The sequence below is a fragment of the Canis aureus genome, chromosome 35 (genome assembly GCF_053574225.1).
Source record: "Canis aureus isolate CA01 chromosome 35, VMU_Caureus_v.1.0, whole genome shotgun sequence".
NCBI lineage: Eukaryota > Metazoa > Chordata > Mammalia > Carnivora > Canidae > Canis > Canis aureus.
Genome location: NC_135645.1, coordinates 17,615,178 through 17,640,498, shown reverse-complemented (window position 1 = coordinate 17,640,498; position 25,321 = coordinate 17,615,178). Strand labels below are relative to the sequence as shown.

Here is a 25,321-nt window from a genome sequence, read left to right as displayed (position 1 = left end):
GTTTTTATAAGCATCGAGGCAGCCATGGGTTCCATTCTGAAGCTAAAAAATTAGGGAAGATTGTTCAACTCACCACTGTCAGTACCGACGCGATTTTCAAAAAGGTTTGCCAGGAGTCTGTTTGATGACTTCTGAAATACAGCCACCACTGTTTCATTAAGAAGGTCTTTGTTCTTTTCAAGCCAGCCACTAATGTTATAAGGCACCTTTAGAAAGGCATGCAGTTCGGGTAACAAAAGAAGAGAATGCATAAATTAACATAGCAAACTGTGCATTACTTTTTAAAAAAAATCATAAATTGTATGGGTCCTTTAACTTTAAATTGGTTTGAGGTAACAGTACTGAATAATACTCCAGGAGTCCATTGTGCAACCCGAAGAGATTCTCAGGCTTTACCATTTTACATTGTGGAAAGAAAGGAAGAGAAGGGGAGGGAAGGGAGAGGGAGAAAGAATTAACTGGTATTTCCAGTAGAAACAATTCACGTCAGCTCTCCCTCACAGGCAAGAATAGATGAAATAATCCAATTGTCTCTGACACACTGAACATTCAAAAAAATTAGCAATTGTAATGATATTTTACTGTAAATATCATTATAATTAATATTCGAGGATGTGAAGGAAGACAATGACAAGCACGTCTATGTACAGTTGGCAGGTCATTTTTAGAATGAAGAATTATCATATCCATTATCAATTGTTTTTGTTATACCCAGAATCACTGACCAGAAGCTGAAAAAGGAGGCAACACACACACCCGTGGGGAAATGAGAAGAAACAGGGAGAGTCATTAGAAACCTTTGTCGGCCATAGTTTGGAGGCCATTACTTCACAGTAACTATCTCTTTATGAGAGAGAGGGGAAAAAAAAAAAACTTCAATAAAAAAGATCAGTTGAAATCACTCATTCACACAATGTTAAGTTAAAAGGAAGGACAAATATGGAAAAACCCACGACTTTGATAATCTCCATGACTTTCTGAAGCTGACTTACTTTGAGTTGGGATGACAGAGTCTATTTTGAGATTTCTAACCTTTGTGCACATGGAATACTATTATAGTATGGGTACTTCATTTCCTAGGTGCTAAAAGGCTATGCCAACTTTTTTGCTGGAACTGAGATTTTTTTTTTTTTGTTCATCTCTTCATTTAATCTAGACTTTGCTTATGTATTATCTAGGGACTTTGGCAGAATGCATTTGAAATAGAGTCAGGAAAATTCAGGGCTCAGTGTCTAGAGGTAACTTACCGCTCCTGCATAATGGACAAGCTCAAAATGAGCTTCACATCTCTTATCATCAGGCTTGGGCTTCTGGAAATGAACCGACTTCCCAAAATGGTGGTCAAAAAGTTTGGTCTGGAAAGTCACATCTGTGGCCTGAGGAAACATACATTCCTCCTCGAGGATGGAAAAGATGCCCATTGGCTGTTGGAGATACACACGAACAGCAGATGAAAGAAAACACCAGGACACAGTATTTTTCAAAAGGGAGGAGGTCAGTGTAAATTCCTATTCCAGGAGACGAATCAGTTGACAAAGGGAAAGAAGGTTCACTACATATAACTAGTCAATCATCCACTCAACAAATATTAGGTATGTACTAGGTGCTGGGCACCAGTAGGAGCTGGCGATGTAGCCATGAGCCACATACACAAAGTGCCTGTCCTCAGAGTGACTACATTCTAATGAAGTAGAAAGTCAATAGTCCGGTAAACACAAAAGAAATCATTTAGTTTCACATAAGTGTCCTGAAGAAAATATACAAAGGAAAGAAATAGAGAATGACGGGGGGAGCAACTGGGAGCTTTTTAAGTAGGATAGGTAAAAGCCTCTGACCTGGACCAGAAGAGCAAATCCTGAGGTCTGTGTACAAGTACTCTTGGCAGACAAGTAATGACTGCAAAGGCCCTGAGGCAGGAACGCACTTGGCAAGTTAGAGGTCCTACCAAAGGCAAAGCGGACAGACCTAAAGTAGTCAGATGGCACATGTGGAATGAGATGCAGCCAGAGATGTAAACAGTATTGGATCCCAAGAGCTCTCCAGGCCATGCTAAGACATTTGAATTTTAAGTGTAATGGGAGGTCTTTGTAGATTTTTAATAAGAAGTGATGTGATGTGATGTTTGCTTCAAAAGGATCACTTGTTTTTGAACAAGGTTGGCAAAGTAGAGCCTGCCGGCCAAATCCTGACTGTGGCCTGTAGAAGAGACCCAATGAGCTAATAATGGTTTTTACATATTAAAAGGGTTGCCAAAACAAAAACAACAAAAGAATATGTGGTGGAAAAACTGGTGATCCTACACCCCATCAGCAAACCTTTTCTTTAAAGGCCCATGTAGGAAACAGGCTTTGTGGGCCACAAATTTCCCGCTACACCCCTGCCATCCACTCAGCCATTTCAGGCCTGAAAACAGCAAGTGGTGACATGTAAATAAAATGAGTGTGACAACGCTTTATTAAAACTTTATTTACAAAAACAGGCTGCAGGCTAGTTTGGGCCCCCAGGGACCTAGTTTGCTGACCCCTGGTCTAAATCGGCGGTAGTGTCAGAGATGGTCAGGAGTCATTGAGATGTGATATAGCTTGAAGGTAAAGTGGAGTAACAACCTGCTGAGGGATAGAACGTGGGTGTAATACAGAAAGAAAAATGACCAGGTTCTTGGCTTGAGCAAATGGGTCATGAATGCTGCCATTAACCAATGTAGGGTACATACACATAGGGAAAAACAGGGTGGGGGGGGGGGAGAAAAAAATCAAGGATTCTAACATTTACATATCAGTTTCTATATTTGTATATTCATTAATTTATTCCACAAATATTTTTGTAGTGCCTTCTATGAATAAATCACTGTACCAGACACATCAGGTTATATGAGGGTTGTGACTCCAGAGCATCTAACCAAGGAGGCAAAACGTGTATGTGGGTGTACAACAAAGCACACAAAACAAAGTATAGAGAAAACATCGTCAGAATTCTGAGACTCAATAGGACCCCTTGGCCCAACAGCATAAATTTCATGATTTTCCACCAACACTTCATACTTAACAACCATAGACTCTCAGGTTTGGGAGGGACGTGAAAGGTCTGGTCCAATCCACCCAAAAGTTCCTTGAATTCCCTTCATAATTTCCTTCTAAAAAGCTAGCTAGTTAATGCTTAAATGTTTTCATGGTGAGAGAACACACCAACTCCCGGCCTAGGCTCTGAATGGGTAGATGCATTAAAAGAAAATTTGTTTGTAGCTTAGATTTTGTTCTAAATTATCCCACCGAAGCTATACAAATGGCTCTAATTTGTCAGAGTAGTGGATTATCAGATATTCAAAGATCATATTTTTTTTAAGGTTTTATTTATTTGAGAGGGAGAGAGAGAAAGAGAGCACGAGCAGGAGGAGGGGGAAGGAGAGAGGCCAAGAGAGAGGGCGAAGCAGACTCTCTTGCTGAGCAGGGAGCCCAGCACAGAGCTTGATCCCAGGACTCCAGGATCATGACCTGAGTCGAAGGCAAATGCTTAACCAACTGAACCACCCAGGTGCCCCTAAAGATCGCATTTTTGATCCATCTGAGTCTATTCTTGTAATACATGGACTGTGATTTTCTACCTCTTTTGTATGTTCTCCTAGATTTAGAATCCACATTCCATAGAAAGCATAATTAACAACATTTCGCTACTAATTCTTGGGCTGAAGAGTTTTCAGACATCTTCCTCCCAAGCATCTAGATGGGGAATGAATCTGCTTGCTCCTGGCAGCAGTGACCTTGCAAGTTCTCGGCAAAGTCAGTAACGTGGAGGAGCACGAGAAGGTGGAGGGAGAATCTGAAAAACGAAATAGTTGTTTCACCGGGTAAGCTTTTGGGGGCATGGATTCCATCTAGTACCACAGAGTTTCCTGCCATACGTGCAGTCAACCCTCAGCGAAAACTGGGCTTATTTAAAAATTTAAGCATCTCCTGGGATGGTGCCTGCCAACAACAGGGTCGCAGCAATGCCTCATGAGGACGACAGCCTCCATCTCAAATAATTACCTTCCATACATGAGGGCTGCCATCATGCTGGGCATCTAATAGAGCCAACTGCTATTGGGGGATGACTGGAAGCTTTATTATTTTTTTATGTATTTATGTATGTATGTATGTATGTATGTATGTATGTATTTATTTATTTATTTTGACTGGAAGCTTTATGCTAAGCAAGAACGTGTCATAGTTCGAAATGGAACAACTTGACCACTGATGAAGGCGGACAAACATTTTTTTTTTTTTCAGAGTCTTCTCCATTTTTCCATTCTTCAGGAGGTTTAAAGCTTCTGATAAATATGAGGCCTTCGGGCAAATTAATTTCCAAATAGGTCAGGAAAGAAGACTAATTATGTTCTTCCCTATGGCATCAAATGTCCTCTGTGGCGCAGTAAATGACTGGAGTCAGGTGCCCTGACTCAGAACCTTCAGGCTCTAACCTCTCCCTCCTCAGATGTTATGGGTCCTGCCTTCTCTCCTGTGAGGTCTATCACTTTCTTACTATTTCCATTTCTGTTGTCCCGATGCAGGACCTCTTTCCTTCTCACCGGGACTGCTCCACAGGCCCCTGAACTGCCTCACCTTTGGCCTTTCCTCCCATCCCAGACCCTAGACACACACCCACAGAAAAAACGCAAGCAGCTCTGACTGCCCCATGGCCCAGCACAGAAGCCCTCTGTGGCCCCCACTGCCAAAAAGTAAGGGATAAACTACTTAGAGTCTCTTCACAACCTTCCCTTCCTTTCTTCCAGCTCCTTCTTTCTGTGCATCCTAGACTACCTAACGTTTTGGAACGTGGCCTTTGCACGCACTCACCCCTCTGCCTTAGCTCTTGCCAGGGCTTCCCTCACTAGCTTCCTCTCTTCACCTGCTAAAATCATAATCATTTCTTAAGAGCCAGCTGCAATTTTACACCCTTTCCAACCGGACCTTCCAAGATTCCCACAAGCAGAGGCGACTCCTGCTCTTCTGGGTTCTGTGGGCCTTTGTGCCTTTCTGCATTTATACCGAGACATATTTTTACACTGATTAGACTTACAAATCTCCTACTTGACTGTATACTTCCTAAGGGCAAGTGCTACTTATAACAACTGCTTAAGTTTTCGACAGCATTTAATTCAAAGTCTTCTACGCTGTAGTGTGGTATCAGGCCTAAAATTAAGGCCCAACATTGTGTGTGCCCTGACATCTGGGGAAAATTGGGAGGGCCTCAGGGGATCCGATCACAAGTTCCCCTTCCCATCGTGCTTCATGGTCGAGGTTCCCTCGCCAAACAACCGTCCTAATCATGGGACAAGGCACAGTGCCTATTTCCTTGAGTGATGGGTTTCAGATGTCTGCCAGCCAATTACTCAACCAAGCCAATCACATCCTCTCTTGAGAATCAACAGTCACCTCACCCTATTCTTACTATAAAACCGGCCTCCACAGCCCCTTTTACTCGCTCTGCTCAGGAGTACAACCGCCACGTGGCCGTGCATGGCGTGCAGCACCCTCTTCCTTCAGGGAGTGAGTGTGTGTGGCCAGTAGGCTGTTGTCAACCTCACCTGTCCAGGGTCAGGTCCTGAGTTCAGCCATCCCTCCACCCCAGGGCAGGAATCCCTCTCTCACCAACAAGATGACAAGGAAGTGATCAAAACAAGTAGTTGCTAAATAAATTTACTCATTTGTTTAATCAAAAAAAAAAAAAAAAAGTAAAAGTCTGGTCTCAAGAAGATGCCTTTTTGATGATACCCTATGTTCCTGTACGATACGCTGATGCCTCTGACTCACATTTCTCACAGCCCTTAGCATAAGTAGCTTCTGTGGGGACTGAATGTAGGTCCCCAGCCAAGTTCTGTTAAATAATTGATTGGCAGGTGAGCACCAACACATCTAGGTTTGAGCTTTGGGATCTGGGCTGCTTTGCTGTGGGCAGGAGTCAGGCAGAAAGAGTTGTAACCGAAAGCTTGGAGTGACGCGTTTCAAGGAAATACTCATGGGTGTACAAGAGAGAACTCGATATTAATGGGATTCATTCTATAATAAGAAAACCAGACTTAGCATACCCAAAGAATGCCAGCTGGGAGACAACAACACGTATTGCCAAGATGCTACCAGGATTTAGGATATTTTAGAAACAGGATCACTGTGGAGGAACAATAAAAATTCATTTGGGCCAAGTCAGGCAAACAAGGTAAAAAAATGTGGCCAAGTGAGGTAATACAGTTTGGACTTAAAAACGGGTGAGACGATCAGTACTGCAGCTACTTTTCTCTCACAGCTGGTAATGTTCTAAAACCTTATCCAAATCCGCATCACATGAGGAAGTTTTTGCAAAAGGGCTGAATTATTGGAAAATGGAGGCAGCCTCTCAAGGTGACTACAATGATAGGGGCGGCAAGGTTTTAAATATATAATTTTGGATGTATTTGTCTACTACAATATCTATGCAAAACTATAAATTGTATACCTATGCAAAACCATAAATATGCAGCCATATGTTAATACTTTAACATGTAAATTATTGATGCTCAAGTTCTAAACAAATGAGAATATTTCAAGTAATGAAATAAGTGTGAGCTAATCCTGTAATAGGTTTGTTCACCGTCTATATAGGAGGTCACTGTATGCTTGACGACCAAATTAGCATTAAATGTTAAAATACATTTTTTTAGTTTGACAAACTTTTTTGTAAACATAAAAATTTGAAACTTTTATGTATGAAAATCCTTCTTCCTTATATATGCACGCAGATGCATGCTCTACAGCATTTTGTACATATTGATGTATTTCCGTTCTTTTGAATTTTGAAAATTTCTCATGATTCATTCTATTTCAAGGAGTAAGTTTGGTCATTAATATTTACAACAAATTTTCTTCATGTAGCCTGAACCAGCTCAACGGGTCTTTTCAAAATATAGAATCATGTCAAGAAAGGTTTTAGTATTCCTCATTTGCCTGACCTGAATACCTTTGAAATCATTCATTGGAAAAAAAAAAAAAAAAAAAGAAATCATTCATTGGAAGCCAAAGACTTATCTTTTCCTTCTATCATCTGGTCAGGTTTTTTTTTTTTTTCTTCTCTCATTTTACCGTACCAATAGAAAATGCAATAGGAAATTACATCCATGTTGCTAGTGTGTTATTTGGAATCACGGAGACTGGCATAAATAAGACAATGGGCTTCAGATCAACTAAAAATCAGTAATGTTCACAGACCTATCTGGATCTGAATAATGTCTATGTCCCACTTTCCTGCCCAAAAATGGTATCTCGCCATAATCAGAGTAAGCAGATATTATAAGTGACACTTGCCCAAAGCTAAATCTGCCCCTCTACTTCTTTAGTTTCATTTCTCAGCTTGAATAATGCCAGCAAACATTTACCAGATCATGGTTGGACTGTTATTATTTTTAATTAGCTCAGAGTTTGGTTCGTTAACATTATTATTTTTTTTTTTAATCAACCTGTTCTCCCTCTACAAAGCTCACTGGCTATAAAATAATAAAATCAATGTGACGTCCATTCCTGTTAAGAATAGTGGCTATTTTCAAGGAAGATATCGTTTCATCTAAAGCTCAATAAATAAAGTTGATGGGACACTGATCAATAAAACCCGAGGCCCACAAAGACAGGGAGAGGTCAATCACCCTAGCTCCTTCCTGGCAGGGCTGTTGAGAACCAGATGCAACCACTTAGCCAAAGAGAGCATTTCGCACGTTGAAGGCACTAGGCGTTGGTCTTCTCAGACTTGACTCCAGAATTCACTGCAATCCAGTCATAGCAAGACACTCCACCATGCATGCTCCCATGGACAAAGCCACAGAAAACACTGTACTCAATTCCCCCAGCTAACCCAGTTCGTCTTTCCCAGAGCACCCGGAAAGACTTCGGAGTACAAGAACATCATTGAATTCAGGAACCATACACTGCAGCTAATTTACTAATAAGCCATGAAGTATTGTCATAAATTACTTAAACTAACTGGTACTTGTCCAATTAAATGAACAAACTACATCCTGCAAGGTAGAGGCCCTTGAGGATTTATGACAGTTGTTTGTTTGCATGCTAATTTGCCAAATTTCGTTAAGCTGCTCTGGGTCTACTCATTCACCTTATGCTAATCAGCCAGGCCCTACAGTGCTCATATTTTCAGCTCTGTGTTTTTCCAGTCAAGAGCATGACCATTTTTAATCTCGACAAGTTTCCTCACGCATTAACAGTGGAGGCCATGCATAAGCAGCCTACGTGCAGCGACAGTCTGTGTGGGAGATGATGGAGCGCATAACCGACGTGAGGGTTGAGTTAGGTTGCCACAGGTGCTGCACACAACGCCCACTAAGAGAAAATGCACACAGCTCCCCTGCCCCATTTCCCATCCCCTGACAGAGCCCGAGTCCTAATATGGATCAATATGGCAGCAGGGACAGTTCTCCTTAAATGAAAATGAATGAGGAGAAAAACAAGAATTACCTTCTCCACGAGATCTATGCAGGCTTGTAAATCCAGACCAAAGTCGATGGACACCCAGCCAATGCCTTCCTTCCTGTATTCCTCTTGCTCCAGAACAAACATGCGCTGATTAAAGAACTGTTGTAATTTTTCATTGGCAAAATTAATGCAAAGTTGCTCAAGGCTGTTATACTTCAAAGATGTGATTAGGTGGGGAGAAGAGACAAAAGTAAAATTGACCAAATGGTAACTATTTGAGGTGATGGACAGGTTAACTAATTTGACTGTGATTATTTCACAACGCAAACATGTGGCAAACCAGTAAGTTGTATATCTTACACATACATATTTTTTAATTGTCAAATATATCTCAATAAAAAATATAATAAAATTGAGGTCCACTTGGAAAAATGTAGAGAGAATATCATAACCACAATCACATGATGGCAAATAGACTCAATGAGTAACGATTCTTCAATTAAATCCTTAGCTCCTTCAAATATACTAGCAAACTAAAAATTATAACAATAACATGTAATCATATCAAAATGCAAAATCATAAAAGGTTCTTTTATTTCTATTTATCTTTATTTGAGGCTGAATTTTTATTTTTATTAATTATTATGTACTAATATTAATAATAGCTCTTTTCCAGCCAGGGTGGCCGTTAAGTTTTCACAGAATGAATCTCCTCACGTTCTGCCTTTTCGGATGTTCAATTCACATTTTCTGATCTCCTTGTAAACACACATTGACTTCATTTTAATTCGATATACTTACATCAAGGATTTCAAAACCAGTGATGTCAAGAATGCCGATGAAGAATTGCCTTGACAGCTTGGCATCCAGCGCCCTGTTGATTCGTGCCACCAGCCACTTAAACATCCTTTCGTATATTGACTTGGACAGGGCACCAACAGCACAGGTCACCTGGAAATCACATTGGAAGCACCTCACATCTGCCAGCAGTGTGCATTCTAATCCCGGGCATTTTTAATCAGCAGCTAGTAAAATCGGGATCTATTTAGTGCCTTTCTGTGTGGTTCTAGCATGCTGCTGAGATGATACAGGAGAGGAAATTTAATACAATGAGAAGAAAGGGAGAGGAAGCAAGGAAAGAAAGGAGGAGAGGGAAAGAAACCTAGAGGCGAGCCAGCCTGATGCCTCCTTGCCAGACACTTCTATGAGAGAAATCATGTTCCTATTATCAAAGGACCACCTTTCTGGGGGTAGAGTGGTAATGCATCCTAAAGCCTTGCCATTCCAAGTATGGTTCTAAGACCTGCAGCATCAGCATCACCTGGGAGCTTGTTAAAGACGCCGACTCTCAGCATCTCAGCATCCAGTCCCAGACCTATGAATGTGAACCGGTGCTCTAACACGATCCCCCGCGGACTCCTGTGCACCATTAAGTTTGGAAAATGCCGGTAGAACAGGTTAGGGATCTGGAATGCCTAGCCCTTGTTGCTGCTAATAAATTGTATAACCTTTGGTAACTGGCCTAACCTCTCTAGATTGAAGTGTCTTCACCTGAATAATGTTCTTGAAGGTTCTTTCTAGCCTCAGCCTCCACATTCTCTACTCTACCAGTTCCCAGGGGTGCTCTCAACTTCCTGTGGCAATTTAATGCATCAATCTGACTCAGATCGTCCTACTGTAAAACCCAGGCTGCCTTTCCCCTCCCTGGAGGTGTGCGGCAAAGGCTCTAATGTAACCTACTGGGGAGAGCTCCAGCCTCTGTGCTGGTTGATGCCGTATAAATGCAGATGCTACTTCCATGACGCAAAGGTGCTGCTATAGTAGCGGGTTTCTGACAGACTCCAAGTAGGAGTGGATTTCAGCTGGACCTTCTCCAAGCCTGGAAGCAGAATGTGCTCCAACCGCTTAACATTTAAAATAGGCCTAGCCCATCCATCCTTCAGCTGCCCAGGAGCGAGCACGCAGCAGGAGCCAGTTGGTGTCTGGTGTTGATTTAGTTATGAGTCACCCACTCTCTGATCAGTTATCTTGAGTCATTTCCACAGTAATCCATAAGCCGGATGGCATCACAGTTTTTTATTATGGGCGTCAAGAGCACACCCGCACAAATAAAGCACTAAGAAGGATTTTTATCCCCCAGAGCCCTGAGGAAATCATTCTCTGTCTACAGCAGTCACTTTGAAACTTTCAAAAGAACGTGACAAACTTGCTTACCCACCTTTTAATTCCCTAAATATTCAGAAGTGGGGGTGGAGAGTAATGAAGAAACAGGAAGAGAGCTTGAAGATGTGGTCACAGGAAGAAATAGAAGATATGGTGTCTGCTGGCTGAAACCAATAAACCAGCATACAGCTTACAGATTAATCATTTTCATTATTTTTCAGCCAATGAAGGAGGAATCAGGCAGCTAGACCCACACTTCCACCTTTTGAGGACTACATGGACTCATTCCTTAGCTCTTTTTCAAATGAACTCACAGAAGACTGATCATTGGGGAGCAATCATGAGCAATAGAACAAAAACCACCACCAAAAATAAATGGAGTCAAACAGCCATGTTTGCAACCACACTGATCCCTGCCTTGCTCATCTGCAAAACGACATTAAAATATGCTTCTGCTAAGGTTGTAGGGAGAGAGTCAACGAGACAGAGGGTGTAAATATGTGTAACACAAGATTCGGCCCCCTGGAACCCAATAAATGTTAGTCTCACTCTCCCATCCCCCTTTCTGCTTTTATTACTTCCCCAACTTCACTCTAGTATTTACTATGCTACCCTGAGAAGCTAACCTTTGTAAGGTTCACGTCTTTAACTACAAAATGGAAATGGAAATAAGATCAATTTTGTAGGGGCACCTGGGTGGCTCAGTCAATTAACCGTCCGACTCTTGATATCAGCTCAGGTCATGATCTCAGGGTTGTGAGATTGAGCCTGGTGTTGGGCTCCATGCTGAGCATGGAACCTGCTTAAGATTCTCTCCTTCTCCCTCTGCCCCTCCCTCTGCTCAAACCCTTTCTCTCTTAAAAAAAAAATCAATTTAGTAGGCTTGTTATCAGATTAAATGAGATAGCCATACAAAGCACATGCTTAGTGGTTACTATTATGATTTTTTTATTATGAATCTTTTAAAAATTAAGACAACTTATTTCTAACAGGCATAGTTAGAACTCTCATGGAATCATAAAATACTGGACCCAAAGGGTCTTAGTTCTTATTAATCATGTATAGTGGCTCTCAACTGGGGATGGCACCCTGCCCCTGAAGGAGGAGTGCATTTGAAAACAGGGAGTGTGTTTTTTCCAATTATCAGCATGACTGAGGGTTACTGGCAGTTAGCACCTGGGAGCAGGAATGCAAAACCTCTACAATGTGCAAGACACACTCACATCTGAAGGACTGTCCCATTTAGATGCCAGTCACCCCTCCACTAAGACACAGAGGATTCCAACCTCTTCACCGGATGATGCTCAGAGAGGTGAAGATATTTGACCGAGATCCCAGAGTTAGTCAGCATTAGAGTTAGAATCAAATTTTGTAAGTGTTAACACTGCAAGAATTTTTGCCATCTTTTGCAATTGTCATCAACAGAGCATATACATCTCTATTCTTAGCAGTGGCAATTGTCTCTATAAAGTCAGTAAAATTCCTAAGAAAAGAAAAGCCTTACAGTGTGCTTTCTTACGCTCTCTCCAGGAGTAAGAGAAAGAGAAAGAGAGAGAGAGGATGGAAGATGAGGATTTTTTTTTCTTTTAGTGTTGGATAATAATACATTAGCTTGCTTCACTGGTTCTATTATAGTAAAGGCTGGTGGTAACTCAGTTCCTGAGAACACAATATTAAAGAGGCGAAGGTTTGATTTCAGTCCTCCTCTGGGCTCATTAGTTTTACACAGAGCAAGTCCCTGTTCTATAATCATAGCATGTCATGCATGCATGTCGTGGCGAATGTGTTAAAAAGCAAGAAACTGCCAAACACTCCTAGCCTCACTACAAGAAATAGCTCAACTCCTTGTCCTGCTGATCTTGGCTCAAATTGAGCTCGGTATTTAGTTCATCTCAACATCTACGGAGCACTTACTGCTTGCAGGGCACTGTGCTAGGGGCAAGGGGTACTAAAATGAATTAATCATAGTCCATGGCCTCAAGGAGCTCCAGTGATGAGGGAAAACAATGATGGAAACTACTGCTTTCAGTACAGTATTAGGATAGAGGTAGAATTATTGATTTATAGAGTAAGCTAAACTAGGAAAATGCTGAAATGCTATAAATAACACAGTCACATCAGATGCTTTAATATACCAAAAAGCAAGAGAGTTGATTGTCAGCAAAATCATTGTCTTCTATCACGAATGTGTGCATGTGTCTATCTCATTTTCAGATTTAGAACGTATGTAGAGTAAGACAATCTAAATGTCACCTGCATATTAGCTGTGTGCCCTTTGCAGTGTTACTTATGTTCCCTAACCCTCAGATTCCCCAACTGGGAAAACATCAGTATTCCTGCTCTATTTACCTCTGAGTATTGGTGAAAGAACAGGAGACAATGCCCGTGAATGCTTTATACATGCTATACATCATCATACCCCTCCCTCTCTCCAGAAAGACATTTCTCAGCCCTCCTGTGGCTAAGAGGGTAATCTAATTTTCACCAATAGAATATCAATGGAAATGATATCACTTCTAGCCCCAAGCAGTTGAGGTGGGTGTACTTTTTGAACAGAAATGATCTGTTCACCTTGTGCAGCAACTGTGGAGGCCATGTGTTCCAGGTGTCTATCGTATGGAACAAGGCTGTTCAATCTGTATTGGACTTGATGTAGGGAATAAATATTTCACTGTCAAGTGAGATTTCAGTGTGTATGTGTTACTGCAGCATGGTTATCACATACTGACTAATGTGCATTAGAGATGTAAATTATTATTTTGAAATGCACTAGCATACTTAGATGGTCTCATTTTCTGGCAGCCCTGGGAACATATATTGCATTCTGACAAAGCCTCAGGATCAACAGTCCTCATAGCACTTGTTATTTTACCATTAAAACACTCTTCTGGATGCTGCACAAAATCTACATGACCTTCTGTTTCTCATTTCTGCTCTCCATACCCCTCCTTTAAATACTAACTTCAGCCTATATACATATATTTTTAAAGATTTATTTATTTATTCATGAAAGGTACATAGGCAGAGAGAGACACAGACTCCCTGTGGGGAGCCCAACATGGGACTCAATCTCAGGGCCCTGGGATCATTCCCTGAGCCAAAGACAGACACTCAACCACCAAGCCACCCAGGTGCCCTTCAGCCTATATTTTATTTTATTTTTTTTTTCAGCCTATATTTTAAAACCCTATCTCAACCAATGTGCCTGTTACTCTAAAAAGTCAATATTCCAAACAGGTGGGGGATGCCAATTTGCCAATTTTATTCATGTCAGGAACTAATAGCTTTGAAAGCATCTTAGCTGGACAACAAAGATGTTGGTCACAAGTTAACGGCTTGCTACATCTACAAAGAGACTTGCTACCTGCAGGAAAACTGTCAAACAGCATATTAAGAATCTGGAAAAATTCTTTACACGAGAGCATTTACTGTGCTATGCATCACAAGTGAAAGCATTCCAAATATGCATCACTGGAGCTTTCTTGCCCTTTTTTTTTTTTTAATAGAAGCTCTTGTTGCAGACATCAGAAGCCAAAAAATAACAAGTACAATATGTATACAATTATTATAAGATCATAGAGTCCTAATGCTCTGGAAATATCACCTTACCTGTTCTACATTTTGACCTCTAGTAACATATTCATTACCAACTTTGATTCTAGGGTGGATCAAGCCCTTCACCAACTCAGAGGAGTTAATGCCCATAAGGAACGCAGCTTTGTCAGCACCTGGTCAGAGAAAAGGAAGGAAGAGGAGGAGGGAAGTGGGGAGAGGAAGGAGCAAGGAAAAAAGGGAAGAGAAAGGAAGGGAAAACACTGTTAAAATTCATTCCATTATAGTCAAACAGACTCCCCAGAGGACAAGAGAATAGTGGGTTTAGACAGATGTAGCAAGGTAGACTGTAGTTTTGAAATAAAATGCTTGAATCCTAAATGTTTAAAAGACTTTAGTTCTTAGAAATGGAAATCAGACCACAATGAAATGTCACTTCACACCCACTACACTCGCTATAATCAAAAAAGACAATAAGAAGTGTCAGTGAAGGTGTAGAGAAATTGGAACCCTCATACATTGCTCGTTGGAATGTAACATGATCTGGCCACTATGGAAAACAGTTTGGCAACTACTAAAAAGTTAAATAGAGTTACTCTAGGAACCAGAAATTCTATTGCTGGGTATAGACCAAATAGAAGTGAAAAATATATGTTCACACACAAAAAACGCACACAAATACTTTTAGCAACATTCTTCATAACAATAAAAAGTTGAGAAAACCCTAAATGTCCATCAACTGATGCATGGATAAACAAAATGCAGTATATAAATACAACAAAAACTTTTTCAGCCATGAAAAAGGAATGAAGCGTTGACGCATGCTACAACATGGATCACACTTGAAGATGTTATGCTAAGTGAAAGAAGCCAGAAACAAAAGGCCGTAGGTTGTGTGATTCCAATTATATGAACTGTCCAGAATTGGCAAATCCAAAGAACAGAAAGTACCCCTGTGGTTGCTAGGGAGCAAAGGGAATGGAAAGTAACTACCAATGGGCACACAATTCTTCTTGTGTTGTTTTTTCTCAAGTTTTTATTTAAAATCCAGTTATTTGAGATACAGGATAATACTGGTTTCAGGTATAGAATAGGATTCTTTTTGAAGTAATGGAATGTTCTGCAATAGATAGTGATAATGGCTACACGGTCTTGTCAATCTGCTAAAACTCAGTGAGCTGCATACTTTAAAAGGGTGGATTTTATGGTATGTGAATTATACCTCGGTTGTAAAAAGAATCTTTCTTGATACTGACCCTCTTCTAAAAAGAAATACTTATCTGACAGACATGGAAAATCTCATCTTTATTATTTGCCTATTTTTCCCTACTACATATGTACTTGTAGATTCTTTCAAAGAAACAGGCACTTGGGCCAAATAGTCTGAAAATTCAAGAAACCACCAATAATCAACAGAAGCCAGGACACTTCTATCAAAAACTTTTCTTCTCCGGCCAAGTCTCTGCTCCATAGTGCCCTCTGCTGCCCAACAGGAATACTTACAACCCACACAATGGCTTTTTTCTAAAACAGTGCTTCGGTTTTCTGTTTTCTAAGGAAAGTGGGGAGGAATGAGTGTTATCAGAGAAAAGTAAATACCCATGTATTACATCATGTGTTCTTTAAGATGACAATAATAGAAGAGAAAGCCACAGGCAAAGGGTTATAAGCACATTTCCAGTTGTGTACTTCTTCAGTTATCAAATAAAAGGAGTATTTCACTCACCTGAGACTTACAGTGCATCCTACATTTTTAGATGAATTCTGATAAATGCTAGTATATCTGATGTTCTCACTTTGTAAAATAACATCTTAGAAAAGAAGGAAATATAGTCTTTCCTTCACTAAGAAGTACAAGATTTCCTGAGCAATAACCACAAACAGGGAATAAAGTAAAAACAATTAGAGCGCTATATGTCATTTTTATTATCTATATCCATTTCCTTTTGTGGGCCTTTGAAATTCTCACAAAGGCTTAAAAAGCTTGAAGTGTGTATTTGCTTGTTAACTAAAATCAATACACATTATACATACATTTCTACCAGCCTCACACCTACTCCATGTCAGCGATAATGGCCCAAGTCCTCAGTTGCTATGAAACCTTTCAAAATGCAAAGCCCATTTGGGAAAATAAACGGAAAAATCAAAAGTAGAGCAGATGTGTTCATCCAATGCTGAGATATCTCTGCTAAGAGTGCCATGTTTGGAGACCAAAGCATAGTTATTTCAAGTGGAGAACCCAGTGGATCAGAATCATAGCCCTTTTGCACTGGAAGAGACTTTAAAGAACACATTAGCTAGAATGAAAATATTTAAAAGAAAGAGAGAAATGTAATGTGCCTGATGAATCTGAGTGGACATGAATACTAACCGCTTATGTGAAGAATGAACAATTCTGCAATATCTGCTCAGGAAAAAAAGACAGGAGTTCAGTTTTCTCAGCTTTGGAAGCATTTAGATGGACAATACAGATAATAATAGTCTCAAACTCATATCTCCTTTTTCCAGTGTGAAGGACAGTCTTTTGAGTCTATTTTTATCCATGAACAAAGGAAACCCAAATTCTCTGTACAATATCTCACCGTAGGCTCTACCAGAAATAGCATCCAACATTACAGAATCATTTCCCACCCACTCCAGAGATAGTTAAGAACCTACAGAGAAGTAGTATACCTTGCATTTATCCTACAGGTATACATTACACATTCTCCAGTTTTTTGTTGTTTTGTTTAGACAAGAAACGATAGTCCTCTTATTCTAAAACAGAAATTACTTCATTTGCACTAAAAGTTTCACAAGCAAGGTGAAAATAGTTTAAGTCTATGAATAAGTATCCATCTGACATCCAGGAAATGTTTATTATGGACACAGCAAGGTCTATAAACACATTTTCATCATATGACCTGATGTGTTTTCAAAAGAGGCTTTATGAATTTCCCACCATCATGCCCTAGGACCTTGTGAATAAACCCACAGATTTTAATTAGGCTGTCTGATAGTTTAGCTAGAGCAGGTGTTCTCAAACATTGGTGTGGATCAGAATAGCCTGGAGAGCTCATAAAGGCCAAAGGACTAGGCTTACTGAAGGTGATTGGGGTGTAGGCCCTATTCTTAACCTGCTCCCCAGGTGATTCTGACATACATGAAGATTTGAGAACAGAGTCCACATTATAGTGTTGAGGAAACTTGGCTGCACATTGGAGTCACCTGGTAAGATGTCAAAAACAGACAATGATACCTGTACCTAATCAGATTGGTCTGAGTGAGGCCTGAGCTTCAGAAATTTCAAAGCTCCATGGGTGGGCCCATTGTGCAGCCAAGTTTGAGAACTATTCTCTAGAGAGTGGTAGCCAGTTCTAGTAAGTACATGTTTTTAAGATTTTATTTATTTATTTAAGAGCTCACACATGTGATCAGGGGGAAGAGCAGAGGGGTAGTGAGAGGAAGGGGGAAAGAATCTCAAGCCGACTCTGTGGTGAGCGTGGAACCCGATGCAGGGCTCAATCCCACAACCCCAAGATCTTAACCTGAGCCGAAACCAAGAGTCAGAGGCTTTCCTGATGAGACCCTCAAGCACCTCTAGTAAATACATTTTGAAGTCAAGAAGATAGAAAGAAGTCTGACTTTACCTGAAAACAAGTAAGGGGATAGGGAAAAACAAAAGGCAACATTTTCCAACTACAATTTCATCCCAGTTCCATCCGATATGTAAACAATCAGATATAAAGAAAGGAACAAAGTCCAACTTTGTCAATCCACAACCTGGCTAATGTGGAAGAGGGGTTAAAAGAATGACATCAATTGTTAGCCTTTTATGTAGGGTCATAATAGGATTTCGGAGCTGTTCACATTTTACTAATTTATTGAACAACGTTTACTAAGCACTTGCTATGTGCAAGGCCTAAGAGCTAGTCTGTAACAAGAGATAGAAAAAAGGCAAAAAAATATTGGCATCAAGGAGTTTATAATCTATGAGAGTAAATAAACAAAAAACAAGCCAGTAAAACAACTGCTTATCAGAGACCAAGAAATTGCTTATTATGAAAGTTTGAAAGAGGGAGAGATCCCTTCTGGACTGCCTGACCAGGGAAGATTTGAAATGAATAGTATTTGATCTGAGCCTTGAAAGATGAGAAGGATTTTGATAGGCAAATACAAGAGAACAAGAATTTCTGAGACAGAACAGCATGACTTACAGGCATTGCAGTAGGAGAGAGCAGGTATGTCAAAGACTGGCCACAAAGTCAGGGAGTGAGCAATAAACTGAGTAAAGCGAGTGATTTCTGGTCACAGAAGACTTTTGACACCACTCATTATAAAGTATTCATTGAATAATGAGGAAACTTTAAAGGGACTACATGGCATAGAGTCAGGCTTCACAATGATTAATTTTGTGCAGATTTACAAGACTGACCAGAGCAAGAAGAGTAGAAAGAATGTGAATCCATTACAAGATACCAACATGCAAGGGGTTGGTAGTCTAAATTGGTAATAAAGAAATGGGAAAAGACTGGGGAACATGACCAAGAGGGTTCTGACCTAAGAAGTAGAGGGAAGAGCAGCATCGTGAATACAAATACAGAAGTCAACAGGAAGACATCACATGGGAGAAGAGGATAAGAGTTTTAGCCATGCAATTTAGGGTGGTACCAGATTAGTCAGTAGAATGTGAGAAATGTAGGATTGGCACTTGAAAGAGGCAAGAATGCCCCATTTGGTTTGGGTACCCTCTCCCTTTACACCCTCCTCTCTATCTGTCCAGCTCTTTCAATCTTCCCTCCATGATTAACTGAGGGTGGGGGTAAGGGGGCATCACCAAAGCTTAATACATTATCAGCCCTTAGAAATCAATAAGAAAAAGTCAATTGTTCCAAACAAAAATTTTCTCAATTTTAAAAGTGGGCTAGGGATGGAAACAAAAATCCAAAAATGAGGCTATGCAAATAGGTAACATACAAAAATTAACTTTATTAATAGTTAAATATAAAACAAAAGCTGGCTACTTGGCAATAGAAAAATAACTGTTGGGGATCCCTGAGTGGCTCAGCGGTTTAGTCCCTGCCTTCGACCCAGTGTGTGATCTTGGGAGTCTCCGGCTCAAGTCCCACATCAGGCTCCCTGCATGGGGCCTGCTTCTCCCTCTGCCTGTGTCTGTGCCTCTCTCTCTCTCTCTCTCTCTCTCTCTCTCTCTCTCTCTGTCTCTCATGAATAAATAAATCTTTTTTTTTAAGAAAAATAATATTAGTGAACTTAGTGCAAAAGTTATTTTCAGAAATTACTGATGGGAATGTAAATGGTAAAACATAGGTCAGCTTGAGAACAAAAATTTACTCAGAAGTTTACTGAGGAAAAACATATGTATCTCTGAATCTGTAAGGACGTTCACCAAAATTTTGCTCATGATGACATAAATATTCAATAATAATAGATATTTAATCTATCTGTACAATGGGACATTTTGTAGCCATCTAAAAAGATATTTCAGAAAAGATGCCGGATATTTATGTATAATTTAGTAAAAAAATCTAGTATGAAGAATATGTAAATATATATTTTATCTTTAAAAGTTCCCTGAACATATTCAACTATAAAAACATGAAAGATATGTTCTGTGGCATTAATGGTGATTGTCCCTAAATAAGTAGGATCCATTTAATAATTATCTACTACTAATGTGCCAGGCACTGTCTTAAAACTTATAAACACAGCACAGAACACACCAAATTAAGTCCCTGCTTTTATGGAGCTTACATCTGAGGAGGATTGAGGAGTAGGATGGTCAACCAAAAAATAGATGTATGAACGACATGGAGAAAAAAATAAATATTCAGGGTAAGAAGATAGAGAGTGAAAGAAAGTGGTGGGAGTGGTCAGGGGAGGCTTGTCTGATAAGGTAACATTTAAGAAGTCACCTTAATAAAGTGAGGGAGTGAGAAATGAGGATGCGTAGGAAAAAAAGAGCTCCAGATGAAGGAGGAATCAGTGAAAAAGTCCTGAAACAGGGGTTCCTGCATACTCTAAGAGGAGCAGAGAGAGCAATGAGTCCAAGTGAAGAGAATGAAAGTAGGGAAATGGTAGGTGAAGGCTCTGTACCCTATTCTCAGGATTGAGGTTGGTGGGGGAGGTGGTTGATTCCATACTGAGCCATTCTGTGAACTGGCTGTGTGTCCTACAATTGAACTCAATTCTATCTAAAGGTAGCATCAGATTCCATGGGTCAAGGATTCAGTTCTACAAGACTGTTACTCCCCCACTTCAGAGGTCAGTTGCAAGTCCAGGTTGTCTCCTGGGCTATTGACTCACAGGCTATGGATTCATGGCTCTAGTGACCCCCTCCTTGGGTTCAATTAATTTGCTAGGAGTTCACAGAACTCAGAGAAACATTTTACTTACTATATCAACAGTTTATTTCAAAAAGATATAACTGAGGAATAGTCAGATTGCATAGAGAGCAGAGGACATGGTGTAGGAAAAAAGTACAGAGCCTTGCCCTCTCTAAGAACACTATCATCCCCAAACCTTCATGTGTTCACCAACCTGGAAGCTCCCCAAACCTGTCCTTTTGGGGTTTTGTGGAGGCTTCATTACATGGACATCACTGGTTAAGTCATTGGCCACTGGTGACAGTATTTAGTCTTTAGCCCTCTCCCTGCCACTGTTGGAGGTAGGCCCCAAAAGTGCCATCTCTCTAGTTCCAATGGTGACCAGCTCCCATCCTTAGGTACAGTTTGAAAGTCACCTCATTAACCAAACAAAATCACCTATATTGCTCTCATCACTTAGAAGATTCCAAGGGCTTTAAGAACTCTATGCCAGAAGGAACAGAGATCTAATATTTTTTTTATTATAAATCACAATATCACAGTAGGAGATAGAATTAGAGGGATTTTGAGGTATCATGGAGCACAAGGAGGCTATGATGAGATCTTGGGGTTTAAGTGGGCGCCTGGGTGGCTCAGTCAGTAGAACATCTGACTCGGTTCCAGCTCAGGTTGTGATCTCAAGGTCCTAGGATTGAGCCCTTCATCAGACTCAGCACAGAATCTGCTTGAAGATTCTTTCTCTCCCTCTTCCTTTGCCCTTCTTCATTCCACTTATATAATCTCACTCTCTCAAATAAATAAATATATAACTCTATTAAAAAAAAAAAAAGGACTTGAGATTTAAGTAGGATGGGAGCTATTGATGAGCCTAGAGTGAGGTGAGGACATGAACTGATTTATACAATGAAAGGATCACCAATGGCTGTTCTGTGTACAACTATCAGTAATGAGAGAAGGGTGAAGACAGAGAGACCAATAAAGAAGCTATTACAGTAATCTGGTAAACGCTGGTTCAGGCTAGAGGGTAGCAGTGGACATGGTCATGGTGAGTAAGTAGTGATGAGCTTTACATGGGTTTAAAGGTAGACACAGCAAGGCAGAGACAAAGAAGTTCAAGATGATGCTAAGAGTCTGGGCAACTGAGAGAATCCAGTTGACATCTACTAAAGACTGAGAAATGAAGAGTTGGTAGCAGGGGCAGAGTGAGATGTAGAGTTCAATACCATACATGTTGTGTTTGAGATGATCACCTAAAGAAAGAACAGAGAGGGGTGGGAGGGATGGGGAGCACACTCTGAGAGTTCCAGTAAAAGGTTCCGAAGCTGCGGGGGGGGGGGGGGGGGGGGGAAGAGGAGAGGGAGAGGGAGAGGGAGAGGGAGAGGGAGAGGGAGAGGGAGGAAAAAAGAAAAGAAAAAGAAGAGAAAAGATTCAAGGATGAAGCCCAGCACCCCGATAGCAGTCAGAAGCAGGACAGATGAAGACATCTAGCAAAAACTCTGAGAAGGAACCACCAGGGAGATTGGATGACATTATGCGCTTCATTATAGGTATTTTCTGGTAAATAAGTATACCTAGTTGTCATAAGGAAACCAATTCCTCAAAAAACCATTTCAAAGGGTGGAAAAAGAAAAAAAAAAAAAAAACCCAAAACCCAAAAAACAAAAACACAAAAACCAAAAAAACAAAGCAACAAAAAGATGTCACAAAAGCGTATCTTAATATGTTAATATAGAAGAGGCTTACACAAGCCACAGGTCCCCTTCCTTCACTTCATTCTCATCTATGCTCAAGTATTCTCTTCCTTCAAGGGATTTTCTGACCACTCTATCTATAAGAATATTATTATTGTTTATTCTTCTGTTCTGCTTGATTTTTTTCATTATGACTTCATGCAAATTTGTCTGTTTCTGTATACAAGCTATCTCCCAACTAGGCAGTCAAGACAGGGATGATATTGTGTTCCCAGGTATATCTCCAGCACCAGAATAGTGCCTGGCCTGTGCACTGGCCTCAAAAATTATTTGATGAATAAAAAAAACCCAATTCATAAATGGGCAAAGTACCTGAATTGATATTTCTCCAGAGAAGATATATAAATGGCCAATATGCACATGAAAAAAATACTCAACATCACTAATCACTAGGAAATGCAAAACAAAGCCACATGAGATATACTCATTAGAATAGCTATTATAAAAATTTTTAATAGAAAACAATAAATGTTGATGAGTATGTGGAAAATTGGTAGCATTATGCATTGCTTGTGGGAATGTAAAATAGGGTCGCTGCTATGGAAAACAGTGCAGTATGGTTCCTCAAAATAATTTAACATAGAATTACCATTTAATCCAGCGAGTCCATCTCTGGGCATGTATAAAAGAATTGAAAAGCAGGGACTTGAGTAGATATTTAAATGCCAATGTTCACAACAGCATTAATCACAGTAATGAAAGGTAGAAGCAACTCAAGTGTCCATAAACGGGTAAATGGAGAAACAAAATGTGAACTATACATACAATGGAATATTATTCAACTTCAAAAAGGAATGAAGTTCTGACACACACTATAACATGGGTGAATCTTGAAGACGTTATGCTAAGTGAAATAAGCCAGACATAGAAAGACAAATATTGTAGGATTCCACTTAAAGGTGATGCCTAGAGTTGACAAATTCATAGAGACAGAATAATGATTGAGAGGGGCTAGGTAAAGGGGGTAATAGGGAGGTATTAATAGGTACAGAGTTTCAGTTTGGGATGATAAAAAAGTTCTGGAGATGGATACTAGTGATTGGCTGAAGAACAATGTGAATGTACTTAGTATCACTGAACTATCCATTTAAAAACAGCTAAAGTGGTACATTTCATATTATATATATCTTATCACAAATGAAAATATAAAATTTTTCAGAATTATTTGTTGAAAGATTTAACAAATGGGTTTTCTCAGTTTTAGTAGCTAGGAATTTTAACATTAAACGAAATAATTATAATAACTATGCTTCCTTTTCATAATCATGATTTTCTCTTTTAATGTTCATTCTAGACAGATCACTCATTGTAAGATGCCGCAAATCTTTTTTGGCAAGCAGGCAAGACTATGGATTTTTTTTTCATGTGAATAAAACACAAAGGGGGATGAAGCCGGTGTGGTCTCAACCCAATGGAAACTCTACCTTTGGAATTCTAAAGAGCTCTGTCCACACCTCCATGACGTCACTTCATACATCTTCTGGTAATTTTCTCCTTTCTCTGTTTTTTTGTTTGTTTGTTTGTTTGTTTGTTTGTTTGTTTGTTTTTTCAGCAGGCTCTGTGCTGACAGCAGGGCTACCTCTTCGTCAAACCTATATTACCCTCCTTTAGCAAATTTACTGGCATTGTCGATAATTAAGGATTGCTTCTCATTTTGAGATACATAATCATACATCAGAATGGTGGTTTAAGAGGATGATTTTGAGGAACAGCAATTGAGAGAGATTGCTGATCAGTTTCAACATTTTCAAAAAGCACAAGGTAACTGCAGGGAAAGGGGGGGAAGGCCTGGGGTCGGAGAATTGAAGAGAGTACATGCCATGGCCTCAGAGTAATTCTTACTTTCTATGCCATCTGCTTCCACTTGCTCTTCTCTGGGTTTCTGTTTAAATTTCATGTTTCCAAAGTGCATGATGGCTCCAATGAGTTTATAAGATCCATGCTTCTCATCAGGAAGAAAGCCCAAGATGTCCATGGCCCGCTGTAAAAAGAGAAACAGATGGCCATGTCTTCATTTGCCTAATGGCTGCAGTAAGCACCTCACCCCCGCTGTGTGTCACACCTCCCTACACTCCATGGGCTGTCAAAGGGAATGAAACAGATCGCCACAGCCCGAGGTGTGACAGCTCTGTTCAAAGCAATGCAAATCGGCCCTGTTGGCACTTGGTCACCCGCAGTCTGCTTATCCCTTTAAAAGAGAATTAGGAAGGCTTGTTTAACTTCCAGTAGTTGTAGAACTTTCCTTGGATGCCCTGCCCAACCCCCCAACCCATTGATCATTAACTGGATCGGAGGTAAATTATTTTGCCTTCCATCATTACGGCAGAAAGTAGTACCGTATCTGATGGGTTGCTTATTTTGGGACCCCCTGCATTGCCACAACCTTATTCAAAGACTAGCAAAGGGAAACATTTCAGAAAAGAAAAAAGCCATGGCACTGAAGAACCGCACCCTAAAAGAAGCCACTGCACGTGGTAAGATATGTGTTCTCACACAGTCCCAGAGGATAGAAATTGGTATAATCTTTCTAGTGGTTAATTTAGAATATGTATCAAGAGACTATAAAAAATTCATAATCCTTGCCTAGTAATTTCACTTTTGGGAATCTAGCATAAGGTGAGTCTAATATATGGAAAAAGCATTTACCTACAAAGATATTTACCACAGTAGAAAACAAAACAGAAAATCTTAGAGTCTAACCATAGGAGAATGGCTGACTACACTATAGGACAAATATCTGATAAAAAATTAAGTAGTCATTTAAATGTTTATGAGGACTTTGTAATAGCACTTGAAAATGTTTATATTACAGGATTAATCAAAAAAGCAAACTCTATACCGAATAGTATATGCAGTGATTGCGATCTTTTATTAAAAAAACCCACCAAACCAACTATATAATAGCAAACCCAAATAGAAAAAAAAAGAATAAAGATTATAAAGATATATACCAAATAAAAACAGTGGTTGCCATTGAGTTGAAACACTTTCCTATCTTTCCACACGTTCCAAAGTTACCAACCTCACAATGTGTATGTACTTTTAGAGTAAATAAGTAAACTTTAAACAGACATAGACTTAAAGGGACTCCTTGCACCCACCA

The 25,321-nt window shown here is 40.0% G+C and overlaps 1 protein-coding gene across 1 annotated transcript in view; it reads right to left on the bottom strand.

Annotated features, from left to right (window-relative positions):
* MYH15 (myosin heavy chain 15) overlaps positions 1–25,321 on the bottom strand; it is a 149,456-nt gene that overhangs the window by 97,883 nt on the left and 26,252 nt on the right. The window contains exons 11-16 of the mRNA XM_077884155.1: positions 24,061–24,199; positions 14,202–14,320; positions 9,231–9,380; positions 8,472–8,642; positions 1,248–1,424; positions 74–206 (exon numbers count right to left, since the gene is read on the bottom strand). Of these exons, the coding sequence (XP_077740281.1) occupies positions 74–206; positions 1,248–1,424; positions 8,472–8,642; positions 9,231–9,380; positions 14,202–14,320; positions 24,061–24,199 (889 nt within the window). The remainder of the gene's footprint in view (positions 1–73; positions 207–1,247; positions 1,425–8,471; positions 8,643–9,230; positions 9,381–14,201; positions 14,321–24,060; positions 24,200–25,321) is intronic.